Raw genomic sequence first — 24,297 nt, 5'->3', positions numbered from 1 at the left:
GCAAATTGAGAAGGGATGTGTCTACCAATTTGGGTGGAAAGTAAGGAGTAGGTGCTGGCAAATTCTGTGTGTGAGTGTATGTATGCGCGTGCGCATATGCATGTGCGTATGCATATGCATGCACTGGTCCTGGGGCTTGAACTCAGGGTCTAGGTACTAATCTTGAGTTGTGTCCCTCCCACCCCAGATTTCTGCTCTTACCATTGGAACCACAGTGCTAATTCTGGCTTTTTGGTGCTTAGTTGGAGATTGGAATCTCATGTACATTTCTTGGTGCTTAGTTGGAGATTGGAATCTCATGTACATTTCTTGGTGCTTAGTTGGAGATTGGTGTCTCATGTACATTTCTTCCTAGGGTTGGCTTTGAACCTCGATCCTCAGATTTCAGAATTACAGGTGTGATCTACGGGTGTAGCTAGCTCATGATATATTTTTTAAACTGTCATGAGTCATATTTATGAAAGTTCTTCCTTTTTGTGGTTTTGGAGAGAAGTGAGATTAGAGGGAGATCAATGGAAGAAGCTGTTGCCTGGAATGAGAGATGAGAAGATGAATTTTACTGGCTCTCATCACAGTACCCTGACTTGAATTGCCTACATTTTTCTCCTCTCTGATTCCTCCTCCTTTTGTTCCAAATCTGATTATTTATTGGCAGTGGTTTTGGAGTTTTATCTCCTGGGTGTTTGTTCACTGGTTCTCTAGGAGAGAATGGAAGAGCCTTTTCTCCATTGTGGACATATTGGGCCTGGGTACTGTCCTTGAGCTCTTCAGCTCAAGGCTACCACCCTACTCCTAGAGCCACAGCACCACTTCCAGTTTTTTCCTAGTGATTAATTGAGATAAGAGTCTCACGTACTTTATTGCCTAGGCTAGCTTTGAACTGTGATCCTCAGATCTCAGACTCCTGAGTGAGCCACCGCACCCAGCTTCATAGACTCTCTTTAACCTCTCTACTTTGTAAATAAAACATCCAAAAAAACCCCTCAATTTATACACAGGTTTATTTACTAATTGCTGGCCAGCCTATGTAGAGAGGGAGTGATCAATATCTCACTGGCAATTGGGCAATGAACTCTCAGTTAAAGGATTTAAGAACATAGCCATGGACTGTTAGCCATGCCCTAGTTCTGTCTTCGGTTTGTGTTAATTATTTCTTGTTGGTGCACTGGGATTTGAACTCAGAACCTTGCATTTGTTAGGTGCTCCTTAGAATTTGAGCTACAGTCCACTTTCAGTTTTTTGGTGGTTAATTGGAAATAAGAGTCTCACACACTTTCTGCCTAGGCTGGCTTGGAACCGTGATCCTCTTGATCCCAGCCTCCTAAGTAGTAGGATGATAGACATGAGCCACCAGTGCCCCGATTATGTGTTCCTCTTTTAAGATTATAGCTTCCTGTTGTTTAGTTTTTCATTCATTTTGTCATAGTTTTTGCCCCAAGAGTTTGTTACAATCCACTATATTGGGTTAGAAGTAGTACTTCAAAGATTTATTGGATTTTATTGAATATAAAAAAGCATTTGGGGGAGTCAGGAGTGAAGCCTAGTGGAAGAGTGCTTGCCTAGCAGGCACAAAGTCCTGGGTTTGATTCCACATTGAACCCTCCTCATTTACCACCTACACAGCAGAAGCCAGAAGTGGCTTCTTGAGTAGAGCACTCAAGGACAGTGCCCAGGCCCTGAGTTCAAGACCCAGGACAGGCCATAAAAAAGGGCATTTGGAGTCTATAGATACATCAGACATGACCTGTGACCTCTAGAACAAGTTCCTAAGGCAGCCATTCCCCAGTGACTCCTAGGAAATGTTTTGCCACTGAAGGAGAAAAGAGTGTTATGTGTGTGTGCATGTGCATGCATGTGTCTGTTTTCTGTCCTCTGAATTTCTTTATGAAAACACTTGGCTACTTTTCTCCCTCCTTAACCAGTGATTTCTGTGAACTACAGGCTAGAATTGATTATAGAGAATCAGTAAACTTTGGATGCCTTACTATTTCAGTGTACAGAATTTGTGCTCCTAGCAAAAATACCATCTATGTGACTTTTAGTCATCTCAGGCCCTGTGAGAAAGGAGAAGTCAGATGAAGTGATTCCAAGGTCATGTAAGTGATGTGAAATAAAGCTTACTGGCATCATGAGGGCCCAGCGTGGTTAGATATGCCAGGGAAGTCAGAGAAGGTTCTGGAGGGGCTTGGCATTCGAATGAAGGCTTCATGATTTATATTTTATGATTTATATTTTCATGGTGGATAAGAGAAAACCTCATGACTATTTAGTCCAGACTTCTTTTTGTTTGTTTGCCATTAATCATAGGCTTCCTCATCGGAACTCAAAGATCTATTGGAACAGAAAAGCAAGTTGTCTTTAGAACTTGCTGAACTTCAGAAGCAGCTTCAACAAGAAGTCAAGGTATCTTCCCCCCCCCCCCCTTTTTTTTTCATTTGTGACTCTGCTGATAAAACCTTTTTAGATTTGTTGGGATTCCCCGGTAAAGTGAATGCTCATTGGTTTCTGTTCTTCCCAAAGGAAAACATTCCTCTCATCACTGAGTAAATTCCTATGTATTTGCTGCTCTCCACATGCCTTTTTTTAAAGTAAACAAAGCCCCTAGAGATTCTTTGCTTGAATAGATTAAAAAAAAATACTGTTGTATTCAGGCAGGCCAGTAGGAAATGAAATGTACATAGTTCATATGTAAACTGCCAGAATTAAGTAATAGAGCCAGGTAACAGTGGCTCACCCTGTAATATTAGCTGCTCAGGAAGCTGAGATCTGAGGATCACAGTTCAAAGACAGCCCAGGCAGAAAAGTCCCTGTGAGACTTTTTTTTTTCTTTGAACTTGGCCTGGGCGCTGTCCCTGAGCTTTTCAGTTCAAGGCTATCACCCTACCCTTGAGCCAAGCCCCACTTCCTGTTTTCTAGAGGTCAATTGGAGATAAAAGTCTCTTTTGTGGGGCCGGAAGTTTGGCTTAGTGGTAGAGTACTTGCCTAGCATTCATGAAGACCCGGGTTCAATTCCTCAGTACCCCACATACATAGCAAAAAGCCGGAAGTGGTGCTGAGGCTCAAGTGGTAGAGCTGTAGCCTTGAGAAAGCCCAAGGACAGTGCTCAAGCCCTGAGCCCAAGCCCAGGACTGGCAAAAAAAAAAAAAAAGTCTCTTTTGTGCCTGGGCTGGCTTTGAAACTTGATCCTCTGATCTCAGCCTCCTGAGTAGCTAGGATTATAGGTATGAGCCACCAGGCCTGGATCTGTGAGATTCTTATCTCCAGTTAACCACCAAAAACCAAAAGTAGAACTATGGCTCAAAGTGGTTAGAGTGCTAGCCTTGAGCAAAAGAGGCTCAGGGACAGTGCCCAGGCCCTGAGTTCAAGCCCCATGATGGACAAAAGAAAAAAAAAGGTAATAGAAATTGTTGGATGAGGTTTAGCTTCATTCCTGTTCTTTCTTTGGAAGTATCAGGAATTCATTAAATATTAGTATTTTCTATGTCTGGTCTCAAACTCGAGTGCCTTATTTATATAGTTGAAGTACAGTTGAAGTAGTTTACCAATGTAAACCTGAAGAAATGGGATTCCCTGGAGTTTAGGCGGTGGCCCCTGGGGAGTGATGGTAATAATGTGTAGCGAAGATATTTCAAACTATATGGGGTCCATGTTAGAATCAACAGAACATCAAAGAAGAGAGAGACAGGATGAGAGCAAGCCTGGAGGAGCTGCAAGCCCAACACAAAAGCAAACTGGAAGAGCTCTCCAAACTACAACTACGACTGGAGGAAACTGAGGGAGAGCTGCAGAAAAACCTAGAGGAGTGAGTCTTTGACCTTGACCTCTGCCCTCTTGGGTTTTCATATGGCTCTGGCCATAGGCCTTGATCCTGTTGCCTCCTCCCAACTTCCACATATTTTTGAGGCTGCTTACCTTCCTTCCCTTCCTCCTTTCCTCCTTCCCCCTCTCTTTTTCTCACCTCTCCCTTTTTCTCTCTTGCCTCACTTTGTGATGGTACTGGGGCTTGAACATTGTCCCTGAGCTTTTTCACTTAGGGGCTGGCACTCTGCCACTCTTACTGGAGACAATTCCATGGACTCTTCTGCCCGGGCTGGCTTTGCATTGTAGTCATTAAATCTCAGCTTCTACTGAGTACTGGAAGCCTGGCTTCCACCCAGTCTTACTTGCAGCTATTCATTTCCATCTATTTTTTGTTGTTGTTATTATGATGGATGCAGAAATGACTGAGTGTGACTGTGTTGTAGCAACTTCATTTATCAAAAACAAGCATGGTCTGGTTAGGTCTGTAGACCATAACTCACTGGTTTAGAGTCCTGGGTGAAATGATTTCTTCTTTTTTGTCTTCTTGTTTATTTTTTGTCATGTTCTTAAGGACCTTTTACATCCAAGTCTCAAGGTGTTTTAGTCTCCCACTGAGGAAAAAATGTCCTCCTATCACTTTATCATTGTTTTGTTTCGAGTTCTTACCCGATGGGTTTGGGTATATCCGCCTGTGGCCCTGAGTCCTTAGTAGGTTGCCTGGGAGGTTGGCAACCTCTTATCCGGGCTAGAGCAGAGAACAGGAGAGTCCTTGTGGCTCTGGCTGGCTGCTAGGCTTTCAAATACACTGCAGAGAGACTGAGGATGGCAGGGCCCAGAAGCTTCTTTGATGGCCTCTTCCTCTGCCAGGCTCTTCCAGGTGAAGATGGAACGGGAGCAGCACCAAACGGAGATCAGGGACCTGCAGGACCAGCTCTCAGAAATGCATGATGAATTGGACAGTGCCAAGCGATCCGAGGACAGGGAGAAAAGGGCTCTGATTGAGGTGAGAGGTTGGGGCCAGTATCTGTGAGCCCCACCTACTGGGGGGGTAGGGCAGGAATTGGGTCGTGCTAGGAGCCATTAGTACATTTGGTCCTGTGTGTGGTTACATAATATGAGAATATCATGTTACACTTGCCTGATATTTTTTCTTTTTTTTATTTTTAAATTAATTTTATTTTTTTGCCGAAGTGATACTGAGAAATTGAACCCAGGAACTCACACTTGCTAGCAGGCACTCTGCCACTAGACCACATTCCCTGCCCAGTTGTCCAATATTATTGCCTTGGGAAAAAAAAAAATTAGTATGTAGAAAAAAGCAGGGCTGGCTTCAGTGCAAAAGCTAAGGGACAGAGCCCAGATCCTGGATTCAGGCCCCAGAACTGGCCAACAAGTCATTGCTGTGGACATTCAGGATGTCCCGGGTCTACTATTGGGGAAGCCACTTGCTGCATCAGCCCTTCCCACCCAGACTTGGTCTCTCAGCTTTTCTTCCTCCTGTCTTTTCAGATGCTACACGTTTGTGTTTGTATGGTATTTACAGGGGTTGCCTGCCCAGCCATTCAGTGTTCTCTGTTTGTGCCTCCCAGTGCTAGTGCTCACTCTTCAACAGCCTTGCTGGTTCTGTGGTCAGGCCTGTGTGGCTGGCCCTGTGATGAAGAGGAAGGGGGTTAGGGTCTAGAATGGTTCCCAGACTCAGCCCTACAGCCTATGGGCTGTGCCATCTTAGAAGGCTCCTCAGAGTTCCAGGCTAACTGTTCACTCACTAGTGAAAATCATGTTGATCTTTGGGAATACTAATTTCTTTGGAATTTTGGAAATGCATATCACAGGGTTTTGTTGTTGTTGTTTTGTTTTTAAAATTATACTTTTTTGTGGGGAGGGGGTCCTGGGACTTGAACTCAGGGCCTGGTCTTTGTCCTTGAACCTCTTCATGCTCAAGGCTAGCCCTCTACCACTTGAGTCACAGCACTTCTGGATTTTTCTGAGTAGTTTATTGGAGATAAGGGTATCACAGACTTTTTTGTTTGAGCTGGCTTTTAACTGAGATTCTCAGATCTCAGCCTCCTGAGTAGCTAGGTTTACAGGTGTGAGCCCCCAGAGCCAGGTCATTTTTGTTTTCTTTTTCATTATGCAGCAATTGCCTAATGTAGTCAACTTTTCTAGGTCTTCCCCTTCACTGGTATGTACCTGCACATATACATGTGCACACACAGATTTTGTTTCCTGGCCACTTGTCGCAGGTTGGTCTCTCCTGAATACACAAAAGTTTGAAAGGCACTGATTCTTAAAAGCAACGTTTTCTCTCATTTTCTTAGGTCAGATCTGCTGTTCTTATCGAGTGGATGTTTACTTCTATTTTGCACTTTGGTTTTTCTCTTTCTTCTTGGAGTTGATCTAATTAAGCCCAGAGTATGGGAAGTGAAAGTTGGCCATCTCTTGTACCTTTTTGTCTCCACTCTGGAAAACTTGAAGGACTGAGATGTGACAAGGCAAGGTGTAATCTGAGTGGACTTGGACAGCCCCTTCCACTTAAGCAACAGCCCCAGGTCCAGATAACAGCCCTACGGTGTAGAATGGACCATAAAATAGCTCTCAGACCCTGACATGCATTGGTTTCAGGCCACTAAGGGTGCCACAAAGCACAGATCCATCGTGAGTGAGATAAGTGTGGGAAGAGGAACTGCCTTATCCTCAAAAATTGTGAGAGAAAGCACAAGGGCGGCCCTGAATGAAGACATGGTGGGCAGGAGACCCTAGGAAATCCTAGCATTGTACCCATAGTGGGGAGAAGCTCCTCTGCCTTCTTCAGTGCCAGGATGGTGACTTTTTAACCCCCAGTGCCTGGAAAGGGGCCCTGTTTGTCTTGCTACATGATGGCTTTTTCCTTGCTGACTGGTTAGATGCATGCTTCACCCTGGTCCAGGGGATATGCTGAGCCTACAAATGGCCTTGTGAGTTGTATTTCCATTGATGTAAGTGTTTCTATTCCTCAGCAGCAATACATTTCTGGTATGGAAGGCCAGCCAATCATCTTGGAAATCTGAGATTTCCCCAATGGCAGCTGCTGCTTTGAGGCTCCAAGAGGAGAAAATGTGTTCACATTTAGAAAACTGTAATCCTAGCTACTTGGGCTGAAACCCAAGGATAGTGGTTTAAAGTCAGCTGGAACAGGAAAATCTGCAAGACTCTTTATCACCAGTGAGTCCAAGGAAAGAGCCCAGAAATGATGTGGCTCAAATGGTAGAGTACTAGCCTTGAGCAAAAGAAGTTCAAGGTACAGCACCCAGTCCCAGAGTTCAAGTCCTAGGACTGGCAAAAAAATATATAAATAAAAAGAAGAAAGAAAGAAAGAAGAAAAAAACCCCAAAAGATTGACCTGTTCCTTCCTTCTCCCTCCCCCATTAAATCCCAAAGACACTCCGGCAGAGGAATCCAAGGGCCTATTGGCCTCTGAGAGTAGGCAGAGATGAGCCAAACCCGTGTGGACTCTGAGACAGTGGGCAGCTCTTAGACCCAGGCACACACCTGGAAGAGGGGTGCTGCAAAGGCATCTCCTGCTTCTCACCTCCCCGGCCCCTGCTTCTGTTTTAGGAGCTCCTCCAGGCCAAGCAGGACCTCCAGGACCTGCTGATCGCCAAGGAGGAACAAGAAGACCTCCTGAGGAAGAGGGAGCGGGAGCTCACCGCTCTGAAGGGTGCCCTGAAGGAGGAAGTTTCCAGCCACGACCAGGAGATGGAGAAGCTGAAGGAGCAGTATGACGCCGAGCTCCAGGCACTCCGGGAGAGCGTGGAGGAAGCCACTAAGGTGAGTCCACCCGCTGGGCCTGAGAGATGATGGGGTGGACCAGCACAGGGCCCCTCCCCTACCTTCCTCCCTCTGACTGTAGGGGAAACTCGCATCCTCCAGCTTGTAGAGGCACAGCATGGGCTCCAAGCTTAATAGTTTTGTTGGCTCTCTGCACTAAATTGTCAGTCACTTGGTCAAATGTGAGCTACTAAATGAACTCTTGTTCTGTTCTTTTCTGTTTTGTTTGTGCCAGTCTTAGGGCTTGAACTCAGGGCTTGGGAGCTGTATCTAAGCTCACTTTTTAATGGAGGCTGACATTCTACCACTTGAGCTACAGCTCAACTTCTGGCTTTTTGGTGATCAATTGGAGGAGAGAGTCTCATGGATTTTCCTGCTCCAGTTGGGTTTGAACTGTGATCCTCAGATCTTGGGCTCCTGAATAACCAGGATTACAAGCATGTGCTATTAGTGTTCTGCAAACCCTTTGAGTTTTACAGTCTTCCCAGGTTGAAGACCCATATTCTCCCAGTTCTAGGGCATTGTGTGGCTCAGGGCCAGAGCTGCAGACAGGATCCAGGTTTCTGGGACTCTTCACCCCTGTCCTCATCTGTTCTTTGGGGATTTTGCACAGCCTTTTTGTTAGGCCATGCATGGCATTTCTCAGCAGAGTTGCGAGATAATTTAATTGGCTGAATTGGCCCAACACTTCCAAGATAAATTTTCTCTTGAAATCTTGGCTCTTACAAATAGATACTAAATTATGTTGAAGTCTTTGGGTGCAGGTCTCATGGTAGCTGTTCAAGAAGTGGAAAATACTCTTTTGGAGAGGAAAGGGGTTTGAAATACACCATCTTTAGGGAAAGGGAATGGAATTAAAAGAGTGTTAATGTTTCAGAGCCTTGGTAACATGAATGGTAAAAATACTGAAGAAAGAACTGCTGTTGTTTCCTTAAAGATCACAGGCAGTGAGAGCTCTAGGCCCACTGATTTTCAATTATGTTACCATAATTGCAATCGACAGGGAATGAAAGATGGGTTTGTTTGTTATAATACAGAGTCTGGCAAATGGTCTGTTTGGGGTTATTATAACATAGAAGTGGTTTTGTACCTCTTGTTGATTTGACTGTTTTCTTTTTTTTTCCTTTCCTTTTTTTGTTTTTTTTGTTAGTTATGGGGCTTGAACTTGGGGTTTTGGTGCTGTCCCTTAGCCCATGTACTGTTTTATCATGTGACCTTTCAAGTTTTTTTGTTTTTGTTTTGTAAAGACAAGTTAGATAAGTAGACATGGATGTGCAATCTCCTACCTTTCAAGTGTTATTTCAAATGAAAATTCCCCCAAGGAAAATCACCCAGACTGTTACTGTGTGTGTGATGCTAAAGCCTTAATCTCATTTCAGTTCAGGGTCTGGGAGGGAAAGTGGGGTGGGAGTGAGTTCCCCTCACCCCCACCTGGCTTTCCAATCCTGGCTAAGTGGGTTTGGTTGAATTCCAGTATTAGCAGCACAGGCAGTATTCTAGAGAATTCTCTGCTTCCCTGTGGGTTTTTGTGCCTTATTTGAGAGTTCAAGTGTAGTTTCTTTTCTTTCTCTCTTTCTCTCCCTTTCCCTTTTGTCAGCCCTGGGGCTTGAACTCAGGTCCCAAACACTGTCCCTAAGCTCTTGAGCTCAAGGCTAGTGCTGCTCTACCACTTTGAGCTACAGCACCACTTCTGGATTTCTGGTGGTTAATTGGAGATAAGTCTCACAGACTTTCGTGCCCAGGCTTGCTTTGAACCTCAATCTTCAGATCTCAGCCTCCTGAGTAGTTAGGATTATAGGCATGAGCCACCAGCGCCTGGCTTCAACTGTAGTTTCTCTTTTCTTTCTTTCTGTCTTTCTTTCTTTCTTTCTTTCTTTGTTTCTTTCTTTCTTTCTTTCTTTCTTTCTTTCTTTCTTTCTTTCTTTCTTTCTTTCTTTCTTTCTCGTGCCCCGCCCTCCCCCCCCATATTGGCCCTGGGGCTTGAACTCAGGATCTGCACTGTCTATCTCTTAGCCTCTTTGTGCTTAAGACTAGTGCTCTACCCCTGAGCCATAGTGCCGCTTCTGGCCTCTTCTAATTAGTTTATTGGAAATGAGAGTCTTATGGACTTTCCTGCTTGAGCTGGCTTCAAACCATGATCATTAATTAGATCTCAGCCTCCTAAGTAGCTAGGATTACAGATATGAGTCACCAACACCTAGCCTGACATTAGTTTTTGTTTTGTTTTAATATATCTTTAATTACCAAGTAAAACACTCATCCCGGGAAATGGGTATGGGCTGGTTCTTAGCCTCGATGATCCCTGTGTTGAAGCAGGGTGGCACTTTCTAGCTGTAGCAGTGTGTGACTGGGGACACGCATGGCTTTTAGGATACTAGAGCATTTTCTGGTGACCTAGAAAATCTGCAGGCAATTCCCATGCAGTGTGAAGTGCAAATGTTAAGGCTTAAGGGTGTTGAACAGGAGGTAGGAAACCTTTGTGCTGGCTTCAACCAGAGCAGCAGCATGGCCTGGCTTGTGACTTCCACCTCTGTGCCTTAACTTACTCAGGCCTTGAAGGTCAAGGAAACAGGGTTTAACAGCACAGCATTTTTGATGGTAGAGTCCTTGTTAATTTCTAATCTTTGGAGAAGGGTTGTTTCCAACACAATACATAATTTCTATTCATAGTTCACTTGCAGTCATAACATGACTATCTCTGGATGAACCAGATGCTGGTGGTTTATGCCTGTAATCCTGGTTACTCGGGAAGTTGAGATCTGAGAATGGAGATTCAAAGCTATCCTGGGCAAGAAAATCCATGAGACTCTAATCTCCAATTAACTACTAGATAAATGTATGTGGTGCTGTGGTTCAAAGTGGTCTTGAGCAGAAGAGCTCAAGGACAATGCCAAGGCCCTGAGTTCAAGCCCCTGGACCACCACCAATAACACAAAAAACCTGCAAACAAACAGTAAGGGGTGTAGGCCTGGTTTAGTTTGTTGAGTGCAAGCCAGTGAGTGAAAGCAACAGGCATCAAGTTTAATTACCAGTCTTGGATCAAAAACAAAACAAAACAACAACAACAACAACAACAAAACCAGGTACACTGTGACAATAGACCATGGGTACCTACAGTGGCCAGCCTCTCAGCTACCCTCAAGGACAGCATTCCTTTTAGTGTCTCCTATAAAGCATGCCCGATCTGTGTAGGATCCAGGGTTTCACATAATAAACAGCAAGTACATAACAGAAATAATAAAGGACAATGTAGCCTTCTTGCTTTCTCTTGAGTCTCCTTTTGTGCAGAAAGCTAGTTTGTGTACGATGGAGTCACAGAAACAAGCTGTAGCAGAGTTGCTATTTTTCTTTTTGCTGGTTGTGGAATTTGAACTCAGGACCTGGATGCTATCCTTAAGCTCTTTCACTTAAGGCTAGTGCTTTACTACTGTGAGCCACAGCTCCACTTCCAGTTTTCTGATGGTTCATTGGAGATAAGACTCTCACAGATTTTCATGCCCAGGCTGTTCTTGAACCTTGATTCTCAGATCTCAGCTTCCTGAGTAACTAGAATTACAGGTGTGAGCCACTAGCTAATACATACATACATACATACACACACACACACACACACACACACACACACATACACACATGTATATATGTATTATTATTATTTTTTGCCAGTCCTGGGGCTTGGAACCCAAGGCCTAAGCACTGTCCTTGGCCTTTCTCAAGGCTAGAGCTCTACCACTTGAGTCACAGTACCATTTCTGCCTTTTTCTACGTATATGGAACCGAGGAATGAAATCCAGGTCTTTGTGCCTGTTCGGCAAGCACTCTACCAGTAGGCCAAACTCCAAGCCCTAAAGTCTTGAGTAGATCAACTGGCAACAGCTGTGTGAGGGTACCATCTTGGAATCAGACTTCTTGCAGCCTTTGTCGTCAGTGTCCCCCCTCGCCTCCCACCCCCCACCAGTGCAGGTCAAGTTTTCATATGGCCACCAGCTTGGCCAACTTCTCCGTGGTAATCTTATCAGAAACCTCAAGCCAGGGCCACCTGAGATACTGTCGACTTCTTACCCATAGAAACTCCCTGTGAGAACATCAGTGGCTGTCATTTTAGGCTGCTTAGTTTTGTGTCATATTATGATATATGAACTTGGCCTAGGCAGGTGCTCCATGATTTTGTATTCATGCATTATTCATCCAACACGTAACTTTGACTTGCTTGTACATCCAAGGTCCCAGATTGACATAGATGGATTCAGGCATATTATTGGGGATAGATAGGTTATACTAGAAATCATTAGTGTAATAAGGAGGTGACCTTCGAAATGATCAGATGTGGTTTGGAAAGGGTTTTTGTTTGTATTTTGTTGGTTGTGGGGCTTGAATTTGGGCCTGGTTGCTGTCCCTGAGCTCTTTTGCTCAAGGATAATGCTCTACATCTTTGAGCCATTGATCACTTCCAGTTTCCTGGTGGCTAACTGGAGATGGGAGTCTCACAGGTTTTCCTGCCTGGGCTAGCTTTGAACTGTGATCCTTAGATCTCAACCTCCTGAGCATCTAGGGTTACAGGTGTGAGCCATGAGTGTCCAGTGGTTTGGTGAGCTTTGTACTAACTGCACAGTAAGTCAGGTGTTTGTGATGATCACACACGAGGATTCTGGAAATGGTTAAGAACAAGCCAGAGTCAGACGCAATGGAAAAGCTTTTCTTCTTAGTCATCCCTGAAGAAGGGAACCTGTTTGAGCCAGAAACCTTAGGTTAGTTTTAGGAAAGAGAAAAAGAAGACAGGGTATTTCGTTACAGGAACTTTTATAGTTGTGAATAAAGCAATGGTGAGAAGAAGCTGGGGAATGGAAAGGCATTTCGTTTTCCTCAGGCATTGTCTTCTTCCCCCACTCTCACTTTTTCTCTTCCTTGTTTTATTTGTTAAATTTCTGCACATGATCCACAAGTGTGTGGTCCAGAAGGAAAGAAAGAGCTGGCTGCGCCTGGTTTTAGGGAAACTTTGAGTTCACTTACAGTGAAGGGAGGGAAAAAGGAAAAAAAAATGGCTGGCTGTGCTTCTGAGGCTTTTGGGAATAAGACTGAGTATAAAAAAGTGAAGCAAATAAATGACAGAGTCCAGGTGGCATTAGAGATGGGCCAGATGTGGCTTTTCCATCTGTGAATTGTCCCACACCCTGAAGGGACCTGAGCCAGGCTGTGTTGGCCAGATGACAACGCAGAGAAGGCTGAGATGGGGTAAATTTAATTGGAAAACACTGAGTTCTTTGTGTCTTTGGACTAAGAATTAAGGCAAAAATAGCTTCTAGAAAATAGGCAAAAGAATGGCCTAGTCAGCCCGTGTGGGGCAGTTTTTTTTCTTGTTTTTGTTGTTTGTTTGTTTACTGATACCAGGGATTTGGGCCTCACACTCTGCACTGGGCTTGTTTTGCTCCTGGCTGGTGCTCTACCACCCGCTTTTTGTTGGTTAATTGGAGATGGAGTATCTCACACATGTCTGCCTAGGCTGGCTTCAAACTTTCTATTGCGAATAAGGTTATTTCTAGGTCTTTTGTCAATTTGAGGAGCTTTCATCAATTTATAGTTTTCTTTTTTTTTTTTTGCTAGTCCTGGACTGGAGCTATGGGTCTGAGCACTCTCAAGGTTAGAGTTCTACCACTTGAGCCTCACTCAGCACCATTTCCAGTTTTTTTCTATGTATGTGGTATCGAGGAATTGAACCTGGGTCTTTGTGCATGTTAGGCAAGCACTCTACCGCTAGGCCAAATTCCTGGCCAATTTATAGTTTTCTTAAACTATAAATTGGTGTTGACATTTTTTCTCTTGTGCTGATGTCCCTGAGCTTTGCGTGTGTGCGAGTGTGGGGTTAGGGGGTAGTCACTGGGCTTGAACTTGGCCTGGGTGTTGTCACTGAGCTCTTCAGCTCAAGGCTACTGTCCTACCCTTGAACCAAGCCCCACTTCCCCTTTTCTAGAGGTTAATTAGAGATAAGAGTCTCAGGTCCTTTTGTGCACGGGCTGGCTTTGAACCTTGATCCTCAGATCTTAGCCTCCTGAGTAGCTAGGCATGAGCTACCATGCCCGCTGTCCCTGAGCTTTTTTGATCAAGACTAGCACTACTTAAGCCACATACCACTTTTGCTTTCTGGCAGTTAATTAGAAAAATCTTATGGACTCTCCTGCTGGGGCTGGCTTTGAACTACTATCCTCAGATCTCAGCCTCCTGAATAGCTTAGATTGCAGGAATGAGCCACTAGTATCTGGCTGGTATTGAAATTTTGTGGGTGCCAGTCCTGGGCTTGATTGATCTCTGGACTTGGGCACTGTCCCTGAGCTCTTTTTGCTCAAGGCTAGCACTGTATCATTTGAGCCACTTTTGGCTTTTTCTGTAATTAGTTGAAGATAAAAGTATCATGAATTTTCCTGCTCGGGTTGTCTTTTACCCTTGATTCTCAGATCTCAGCCTTTTGAGTAAGGTAGCATAGTGTTGAATTAAGAAAATGCTTTCTATAGGTGTAGATAGGATTCTGTGGTTTTTTTTTTTTTTTCCTTTTGACTTTAAAATATTAAACCCCAGGCTGGTCTGAAATAAGCTTCATTGGATCATACTGTACAGTGAGTGTGTGGGTACACATATATATTTGATTCCTATTTGTTAATAGCTTATTAAAGATGTTTACATCTGTGATCAAGGAGGACATTTGTCTGTTCTTTTTTTGGGGGGTTACTATTTATCCGATTTTCATAGCTGTTACTACTGCCATCATTAAATGAACCAAGAAGTATTTCCACTTCTTTTCCTGGAAGGGATTGTGTACAACTAGTATTATCCTTCTTCCCTCCCTCCCTCCCTCCCTCCCTCCTTCGCTTCCTTGCTTGCTTGCTTGCTTCTTTTATGCTTAGTGGAATTCTCCAGTGAAACCATCTACATCTGGAAATATCTTTTTTTGGGGGGGATTTGAAATTATAAATTCAATTTGTGTAAGTTGTTAATTTTGTTATTTTTGAAGAATGGTTTCTATTTTGAGTTATCAAGTTTAAGTTTGTAAACTTGTATGTAGTGTTATTTTACACAGGATTAGAACTGGTTTCATTTCTGATACTGTAATTTCTGCCATTTCTTTTTCTTTGGCCAGTCTTCCCAGAGCTTTGCTAATCTTAGTGATCTTTAAAAAGAAGCAGCTTTTTGTTTCCCTGGTTGTTTTTTTCCTCTGTTCTTGGTTATTTTACTGGTTTTTGCTCTTATCTCAGTTATTTCCTTCCTTCTGTTTGCTTTGGGTTTGTATTTTTCAGGTTCTTTAGGTGAGAACTTAAGATTACTCAATTCATTTTTTTTCTTCTTTTCTAACATAAATATCTAGTGCTATGAATTTTATATTAATTTGCATTCCAGTAAATGGATTTTACTTGAAGTATATCCTCTTTATCTATGGATTCATTATAATTTTACTATTGTATGTAATTATAATTTATGGATTATTTGATCAATGGATTAATTTCTGTGTATTTGGGCATGTTTTTGTTGCCTTTATTTGGTTGGTTTCTAGTTTGATTCTATTTTGATCAAAGAACATCATCATGATTGTATTTATTTTTTTTTAACAAGAGAAAATTGGTGTTTTATGCCTCAACATTTAGTTTACCTTGGCATCTATTTTATATTTGTTTTTTCTGGGTTATTGGGGGAAGATGTATATTTTACTAAAAGGAAAGGATTTTAAAAGTAGTAAATGCAGATCATCCTCAAGTAACAGAAAAAAATTCTCCCTTTCTCCCACCCCTTGCCCCTTACCCCAGCTTTGACAGTAGAAAGTACAGCTCTGGAGTGAGTATGTGTGAGTTTGGGGTGTAGAGGTTCAAAAGTCCTAGTGACCATGCAAACCCCAAATGTGTAATTCCTTTCTTCTCTCCTTGCCTCCATATTATCCCTCTGGGTCTGTTGACTTCCTGGGTGTGAAGAAATCTATCCTTGTTCTGTCTCTTGTTCTATTTTGCATCTGCATTTGGAATGTAACACCTTGCAGCTTATAATAAACACCCTTTATACAAGCATTCCAGTTTAAAAAAAAGAGACAACATGTGAAAGCAAGAGGCTACATACATTGGTGGCTTCTGCTTGTAATCCTAGCTATTCAGGAGGCTGAGATTTGAGGATCATGGTTTGAAGCCAGCCCAGTCAAGAAAAGTCTGTGATTCTAATCTCCCGAAGTGGAAGTGTGACTCAAGTAATAGAATGCTAGCCTTGATAGAAAAAGTTAAGGGATAGCACCCAATCCCTGAGTTCAGGTTCCAGAACAAGCATCAAAAAGGAAGGGATCCCTTCTTGAATACTCATTTGTTAAACATGACATTTGAAATATAATGTAAAAAATCAGTGTTAATAAAATCTTAAAAAAAAAAAAGGAGGGGAGTAGGATACAGGAAGACGGATGGATTTTATTATTTGGAGAATGAACCTAATCCTATGTATTCTGTGTTCTTTGAACTCTTTTGAGTGAAGTGTTCCAGACTATGTTTTAAACTAATTCCAAACTGGTGTGGTGCATTTTTCCCCCCTTCTTCCATTACTGCTGGATTATGTGTGTGTGTGTGTTCATTCTTGAACCCCATCCACTTGCGACGGTGGATCTGTTCAGCTGGCATGTTACCCTGCAGATCTTGGCCAAGGGTGTTCCTTGGAAAACTTGGGTTGTCTGGGCATGAGCTCAACCTCGGCATGCCTGCAGCCTCTCCAAACACCTCCATGTGCTTCTGCGCACAATGTTAAGCCAGAAACAAAGCCTGTGGAGAACCAGGTCCTCTTGGCTTGGCCATGGGTTTTGCTTTGCTCCTTTCATCTAGAGAAGACAATTCTCATCACCCCTACTCACAATTGCTGGAAGGCAGGCATTGATTTCTGTTTTGTCTTTGAATCTGTTGGAGGGGTGTGGCTTTGTAAGGGAAAAAAAAAATCAGCATTGTGTGTCTTGGCCCTGTCCTTAAACTGAGAATATTTCTGGTGGTTTCTAGAGGAAGTTTTCTTGGTACAGCCAGTGAGATAGCTTGCATGTGTAACCTAGAATGCAATGAAAATATTATTTGCGTAAATCAGTTCAATATTCTTGCTCTCCACCCCTCTCCCCCCACCCCAGTACTCTTTCCTTGTGTTGGGGTTGCTTTTGTTACCATCTTCTGCTCTAACTGTAAATGTATAGATTCCAAAATCACTAGCAGTTCTCAGATCACTTTTTTTTTCTTAAACTCTCAGGGCTTGGGCACTGTCCCTGAGATTTTTAGCTCAAGGCTCGCATTCTATCACTTTGGGCTACAGCTGTACTTCTGGCTTTTTCTCTGATTAAACTGGAGATAAGAGTCTCAGGGAGAACTTTCCTACCCTGGCTGGTTTTGCATGGAGATCCCCAGATCTCAGCCTCCTGAGTAGCTAGATAACAGACACAAACCACTGGCTCCTGGTTAGCTTAGATCTTAAAGGGATGTAGACCATCTGTGGTGATGGGGTGGGGGTGGGGTAGGGCGGGGATTTCCCTTCTGTACTGAGAATGCCTCAAGCCTATTATTTGCTTGTTTCTTTAACTTCTTGTAAAACCAGAACTTCTGGTTTCATATTTATGATTCTCAAAAGGAGCCTTATTTTGTTTGCCCTTTTGACCCAGAGAGGAAACCCCTGCTAAGGCATGACAGGAAGGAAGGACTGTAGGTGTCAGCCACTGGGCTCTCCTGAGTTGCCCTCTTCAGTTGAGCTTCTGCTGATGGTGGGTGTTTGGGGTTTGGTGGTTTGCTTGCAGAAAGTGCCTCAGATGAAGGCTGGCTGTCTTATGATGTGAATCATGACAGCCCTGTTTCTAGGATGTAGACTGCGCAGAGGTATTTGTGCTTCAGGCGGCAGGTCAGTCATTACTGAGGGAAGGGGCCAGAGATTGGGGAGGCAACTCTTCCTATCAAAGCCTGAAGGCTTGGAGTCAAACTCTGGGGAGGAGAGATAAGATTAGACTAGAGGAGGGAAGGTGTTTACCAGAGTGTGCAGGATTGTTTTTTGTTTTTTGTTTTTTTTTAATCAGAGAGAACAGTTGGATGGGATCCCTGTCCTGTGTAAAGTAAGAATGGAACTCTAGTAAACTTTTCTTCTTTGTAGGATCTTGAAGCCCCAAAATGTCTCTTTCCAGGAAAATCATTTAGTTCACAACATTATCTGCACAACAGATGGAGCTGTGCATGACCTGCTAATGCCTTATATGCCATACGAGTTCCATTTTTATTTTGTACCAGTTAATAGGACTTGAACTTGATACTTTTATCCTTTAACTTTTTACTCAAGGCTGTAGCTGTAGTTGTAGCTTTTTGGAGGTTAATTGGAAATGAGAATCTCAAATTTTTCTTGCCTAGTTGGCTTTGAACTGCAGTCCTCAGATCTCAGCCTTCTGAGTAGCAAGCATTACAGGCGTGAACCACTGGCTCCTGGTCCAAGAGTATTTTAGAAAAGAGTTAACCTGGCCAGGAGCGTAGCCTAGTGGTAGAATCCTTGCCTAGCATGCACGAAGCACTGGATTCGATTCCTTGGTACCACATACACAGAAAAAGCCAGAAGTGGCTCAAATGGCAGAGCACCAGCCTGGAATAAAATGTGTTCAAGGGCAGTGTCTAGGTCCTGAGTTCAACCCCTAGGACTGGCAAAAAAAAAAATGTTAACTAGGTCCCCCTAAGGAGGACGCTGGTAGGCTTGTAGCTAATCATCAACATGTACTTTAAAGTCATACCCTGTCATACGTTGTCATAATGGATGAGAGCATTGTGACATAGCCCACACCAGAGCTGTGTGGAGTGAGGTGTGGGGTGTATTTGGGAGGGCAGGTGGTGTGGCATGCGGTATGCTATTGGTTACCCCTCTTAGGGTCAGGAGAGGGGAGGATGAGGTTCAACACAGACTCTCCTGTGGCCACCATGTTGGGGGACAGCCACAGAGAGAGGGAGTGAGTATTCAATGTATTTTGTTTACAATCAACAATCAGCAGAGCAGCAGACCCTTCAGAAGATGAGATCTACATGACCTTTGTTGGCCCTGACCCTACATCATGCTGTGTCTGATGGTTGTGGACCCATAATTCCATCTGGGCAGCCAGCCTTTGGCAGGTTCCTGTGGTGGTGGCTGTGCCTCTGGTAACTTCACACAAAGGGCCCAGTTCCAACAGGAAGGCTGGCCTTAAGGCAAGAGGCCTCTTTGTAGGTGTGTGTGTGTGTGTGTGTGTGTGTGTGTGTGTATGTGTGTGTGCGCCTAGTCTAACCTGGCAGGCGAAACTTGTGTGTGTGTGTGTGTGTGTGTGTGTGTGTGTGTGTGTGTGCCTAGTCTAACCTGGCAGGCGAAACTTGGTGTTTGTTTTGTGGAACAAAGGACAGGCTTGGATGATGGGGAGAGAGTGGTAGAAGGCAGGGTGGCCCTGACTGGTGGGGGCTGGGGAGGGAGAAGGAATGAGGATGTAGGCAGAGTCACCAGCTTAAAACAACAGCCCATAGAAAGAAGTGGCTAGTGACATGACCCTAGGCTTCACCCTAGGCTTCTTTGGGGTTGGTAAATAGGAAAATGAGGACAATGGAGCTTGGTTAAAGAAATGGTATGGATAGTTTATGAAACAGGGCAGATCCACAGTTGTAGGTGTGCAGATGGGGGCAGAAAGCCCTGCAGAGGCTGCATGTGGGATTTGAACCCCAGGGCTACAGCCAGTTCACATGGGTGCCAGGCACCAAGATACAAGTTAACGTCCATCATGTGAGTGAATGGTGGCTTCTAGGACCCTTGGAAGAATCCAGCATTAGAAAACAGGAAGCCCTGTCCTCAGAGTGTGTATTTAGGTCTGAGAGAAAGGATGGAAACTGGTGCTGCTGGCTTACCCCTGTCATCCTAGCTCCTCAGGTGGCTGCAATCTGTGGATTGTAGTTCTAAGCCAGTCCAGGCAGACAAATCCAAGAGACTTGTACCTCCCATTCAGTAGCAAAAAGCAGGAAGTGGAGGTATGAATCAAATGGTAGTAAGCCAGGCTTGAATGAAAAAGGCTGTGCAAGGCCCAGTACTGGCACCAGAAAATAAAAAAATTAAAGGGCTGCAATTTGGCTTAGTGGTAGAGTGCTTGCCTAGCATGCCTGAAGGCTTGGGTTTGATTACTCAGTACTACATACATAGGGGAAAAAAAAGCCAGAAATGGTGCTGTGGCTCAAATGGTAGAGCACTAGCTTTGAGAAAGCCCAGGGACAGTGCTCAGGCCCTGAGTTTAAACCCCGGGACTGGCAAAAAAAAATAAAAATAAAACAAGGAGAGGATCTACATGAAAAGCAATGAACCAGAAAGCCACCGGTCCCCGCAAGGTTCTATGGGTTGAGCTGGGTTCATCTATATACATTTCCTGCTATGTTTTGATCTCCCTTCCCCTAATACCTTTTGTGGGTAAACCTAGCTTGCCTCTCCTGTCCTCCTGTGGCATTGAGACCTCATCTCTACTTCAGAACAGAATGAAGGATGGTGGGCTAGCTTTGTCATCATTGTTGCTCATATTTTAACTGATGGGTTCGAAGTCACTTATTATTTGTTAATAATTAATTGTGTTGGCAACAATGTTCATTGCAGCATTATTCACCATAGCAAAGATATGGAACCAACCTAGATGTCCCTCAGTTGATGAGTGGATCAACAAGTTGTGGTATTTGTACACAATGGAATTCTATGCTGCTGTCAGAAAGAATGACATTGACCCATTTGTTAGGAAATGGAAAGACTTAGAAAAAATCATATTAAGTGAAGTAAGCCAGACTCAAAGGAACTTAGGCTCAATGGTTTCTCTCATTTGTCATAATCAGTAGAAACCTTGGGCTCTACTAGCAGAGATCTGCAATAGAGCAAAGCCTTGATACATAAGGCCATATAGTATGAAGCTAATTGAAAGGACCTCCAGGATATTGAAACAAAAGCCATATAACGAATGATTGTTGTCCTTAATGTACTATGTTATCCCTCATCTCCTTTGCTCTCCCTTGGGTATCTCATATTGTTACAGTATCTCACTTTGTTATCTGATATATTGAATTTGTTTGTATTTGGTTATCTGAAACTTGATAGGGAAGGGGGGAAAACCAATACGGGGAGTGGGTGGTGGGTGGGGGGAGGGTAATGGGTACCAAGACATGTGAAAGGGTATCAATATATGTGAATTAATGCACCTTCTATCTGGCAAATATGTAACCCTTTTATTAACAACAATAAAAATATATTAAAAAAAACATACAGTTTGGAATCCAAGCAGAAAAAAAAAATAAATTGTGTTGGCACTGAGGCTTGAACCTGGGGACTGGGCACTGTTGCTTAGCTTTGTTGCTCAAAGCTGGTGTCTACCACCTGAGCTACACTTGAGCTCTACTTCTGGCTTTTTGCTGGGTAACTGAAAATAACTGAATTCCTGGGGAAGATCAGACTGAATGGGTAGACAGGTGTAAATTTAGGAGGGCTTTGAAGCCTAGACAAACAGGTTGGATTCTGAGTTGAGCTATATTGTGGTAGGTAGGTCATCTTGGAAAGATAATTCTGGGAGATAATAATAATTGGGGAGATAATTCTAGAAAACATCCTGTAAAGGGTAGACTAGAATTGATAGTCAAGCTTTGCAGTAGAGAGTAGGTAGAAAACTGGGTTTAGGAGGGAGAAAGCATGGAAACTCCTTTACTTAATTTTATTTTATTTTTGTGGCTCTTGGGGCTTGAACTAGGCTTGAGCACTGTCCCTGAGCTCTTCAGCTCAAGGCCACCACCCTACCCTTGATCGAAGCCCCACTTCCCATTTTCTAGGAGTTAATTGTGGAAATAAGAGTTTCAGGTCCTTTTGTGCCCAAGGCTGGCTTTGAACCTTGATCCTTAGATTTCAGCCTCCTGAGTAGCTAGGATTACAGGTTTGAGCCACGTATTGTACGTACCGGCAACCCTTTTAGATTGTAAGGAAGATAAGGCATTTGCCCTAGTAATGTTTTCAAACATATCTGTAAGTACTTGTACAAAGGAGGTGTCATCCACCAAAGCAGTGTATGAATAGAGTGCATCTTGATCAGTGTCACCCCTTAGGACATCCACACTCACTCCTTCCAGCTTAATTTTAGGTGATCTATTTAATAGTTGTTTTTTTTTCTTGCCTTTCAACAAAGCAATTTGTGTGTACAATGCTCTTGATCTGTGTCATCCCTTCAACATCTTCACTGCTTCCATCCACCCCTTCCCTTAAATTTCTCAACTCCATGGTATATACAGTGACTTCTTGTTTGCATTCTCCCCAGTTCTTCCCCTTTATTTGTCTACCCGTAGACCCTCTTCCCCCTGGTACTTCCTGGTGCTGGTTTTGTTGGGCTTTGACCTGAGTTCAAGCCCCACTACGGGAAAAAAAAAAAAGAAGGAAAAAGAAGTAAGATGTTTTTCTTTACACCCTTCCCCATTGGCTGGCAGCCACCTTCAGCAGCCCAAAGCAAAAAGAGACTTTATTGTGTTGTATTTTTTTTTCCTGAGGGGTCTGATAACTAGAAAGACTTCCTGACAGCCCTTGGGTTCCCACTCAATGTGAGCTGAGGAGGCAGGAGGTGTGTGTGTATGGTGGTGGGGCAGGCGAGGAAGCAGAACTCCTGCCTCACAGGAAAGGGAAGTTGGAAAGGGAAGTTGGGGCTGAGGCCATGGCATTCTCACCGCAGCTGAAATTTCCCTGTGGGACTTTGAAGAAGCCACTTACATATCTCTCTGGGCCTCTGTTTTGCTTATCTGGGAAATGAATGAGTATTACGCACTCATTAACTGGGGTAAAATCACTTGGGTAGGCAAGTTCTCTGGCACTGCTCAGAGAACTACCTATTTTGAGAAGCACATGGGTTGAGAACAAAGCCCTTGGGGTATCGAGAGTTGCGTTCAATTCATGCATTCCTCTGGAGCTCAGGCATCAAAGACAAAGCCGAGCCAGAGGCCCACTTCAGCCAGAGAAGATTTTCTTGGTACTACGAAGATAAACAGCTTCCTAATGAAGGAATCTGCTAATTGAGGATTCAGTTTAAGAGTGAAAGGGTGCTAAAGAAAAATGTTATTTTTAATGGAGGGTGTTTGGAGGCTGAAAACATTTTGTTAATGACAGCGTGATAAAATTGAGGTTAGACTCTTGGGCCAGCTAGCCAACATAAACCCATAACAAATAAGTTTATTGATTAGAAAGTTAAAAACACATGTAAAGGGCTGGGAGTTTGGCTTAGTGGTAAGAGTGCTTGCCTAGCATACATGAAGACCTGAGTTTGGTTCTTTGGTACCACATACATAGAAAAAGCCAGAACTGGTGCTGTGGCTTAAGTGGTAGAGCTCTAGCTTTGAGAAATCCCAAGGTCAGTGCTTAGGCCCTGAGTTTAACCCCCAGGACTGGGGAAAAAAATACATGTAAAAAGCTGGGTGCTGATGGGCCTGAGCTGATGTGGTCGGGTCTGACTTAGAAGCTGAAACTTCGTTTACCATCAGGATGACAGGCCAAGAATCTTCTGGGAGTGTTATGTTGGGGTTTTGAGCATGCTTTACAGGGAGTGAGAAACCTTGTAAAGGTGATCTAGAAAAAGACAGGATACAAGGATCTGAGGAAGAAGGGCTCAGTTATTGACACTTTCCAGTGTCTTGTGGGAATTCTGATGTCTACCCAGCCTGAAGGAAGTTTTCTTGGCTGAGAATGGTCAGACAATGGGAAGGTTTGTTTTGAGAGGCCCAGTCTTCCAGGTACTCCAGACAGAGGCCAGATGCCTGCTCATCTGTCAGAGATATGGAGTGAGAATTGGAAATTCCAATGAGGGCTTGAACCTGAGAAATGTGGTGTCCCAAGTAACCCCCACATTCTATGACTTTGAGATAAGAATGAATGAGAGCCCAGATCAGCTTTTAACTTATCTTCGGAAGCAGAAACATGGGTAGGTCAGAGAAAGGAAATAACATTTATCTGGGTGCAGAAGCCATCGTTTTCTTCACAGAGGTGGCTGTGATCTTAGAGAGCCATTGGATGGGTGCTTTTTAGGCAGCAATGATACACACTTGTGGATGTTTAACTTTGGTGTGAGACTTGCATGTCTTAAAAAATGGTGAAAGGCTCATAGCTGTAACCCTAGCTAACTTAGGAGGCTGATATCTGAGGATCATGGTTCCAAGGCAGCCCAAATAGGGAGTCTGTGAGACTCTTGACTCGAATTAACCAGCAAAAAGATAGGAATGGAGCTGTGGCTCAAGTAGTAGTGTCAGTCTTGAGTGAGAAAGCTAAGGGATAATGCCCAGATGCTGAATCCAAGCCCTAGTACTGTCATACATGAGAAGAGGTATTGTGTTATATTTGACTGTGTAGACAATTAGTAGTGGACAGTTTGCCTTTCATAGATCCCCGTCTCCTTTGATGTTTTATGCTTGTGGAAATGAAGCTTTCATAGGCTAAGTTCTTTTACCTCCTCCTTTGCCTGCACTGTTCCTTCCAGGACAGCCTTTTTATGGCTACAGCTGAGAGGCCCACAGTTGAGGATTATTGTTCTCTTCAATCTGGGATGTTCCATGTGCTTGATCTGCTGCTTCTCTGAGCCTCGGTGTTACATGATCATTGTCAAAGCTAAGGCTGGGGGGCTGGGAGTTTGGCCTAGTGGTAGAGTGCTTGCCTAGTATGCATGAAGGCCCGGGT

At 43.7% G+C, this 24,297-nt stretch overlaps 1 protein-coding gene across 3 annotated transcripts in view; it reads left to right on the top strand.

The window, feature by feature from the left end:
- Positions 1 to 24,297, top strand: part of Cgnl1 (cingulin like 1) — a 102,834-nt gene that overhangs the window by 48,497 nt on the left and 30,040 nt on the right. For all 3 annotated transcript variants that reach the window (XM_090358327.1, XM_090358328.1, XM_090358329.1), the window contains exons 5-8: positions 2,308 to 2,403; positions 3,654 to 3,802; positions 4,669 to 4,804; positions 7,396 to 7,608. In XM_090358327.1, the coding sequence (XP_090214453.1) occupies positions 2,308 to 2,403; positions 3,654 to 3,802; positions 4,669 to 4,804; positions 7,396 to 7,608 (594 nt within the window). The remainder of the gene's footprint in view (positions 1 to 2,307; positions 2,404 to 3,653; positions 3,803 to 4,668; positions 4,805 to 7,395; positions 7,609 to 24,297) is intronic.

This window comes from Megascapheus bottae, chromosome 25 (assembly GCF_031878675.1).
Source record: "Megascapheus bottae isolate mThoBot1 chromosome 25, mThoBot2.hap1, whole genome shotgun sequence".
Lineage (NCBI taxonomy): Eukaryota > Metazoa > Chordata > Mammalia > Rodentia > Geomyidae > Megascapheus > Megascapheus bottae.
Note: the sequence above shows the minus strand (reverse complement) of the source record. Positions and strands in the feature narration are given on the sequence as shown.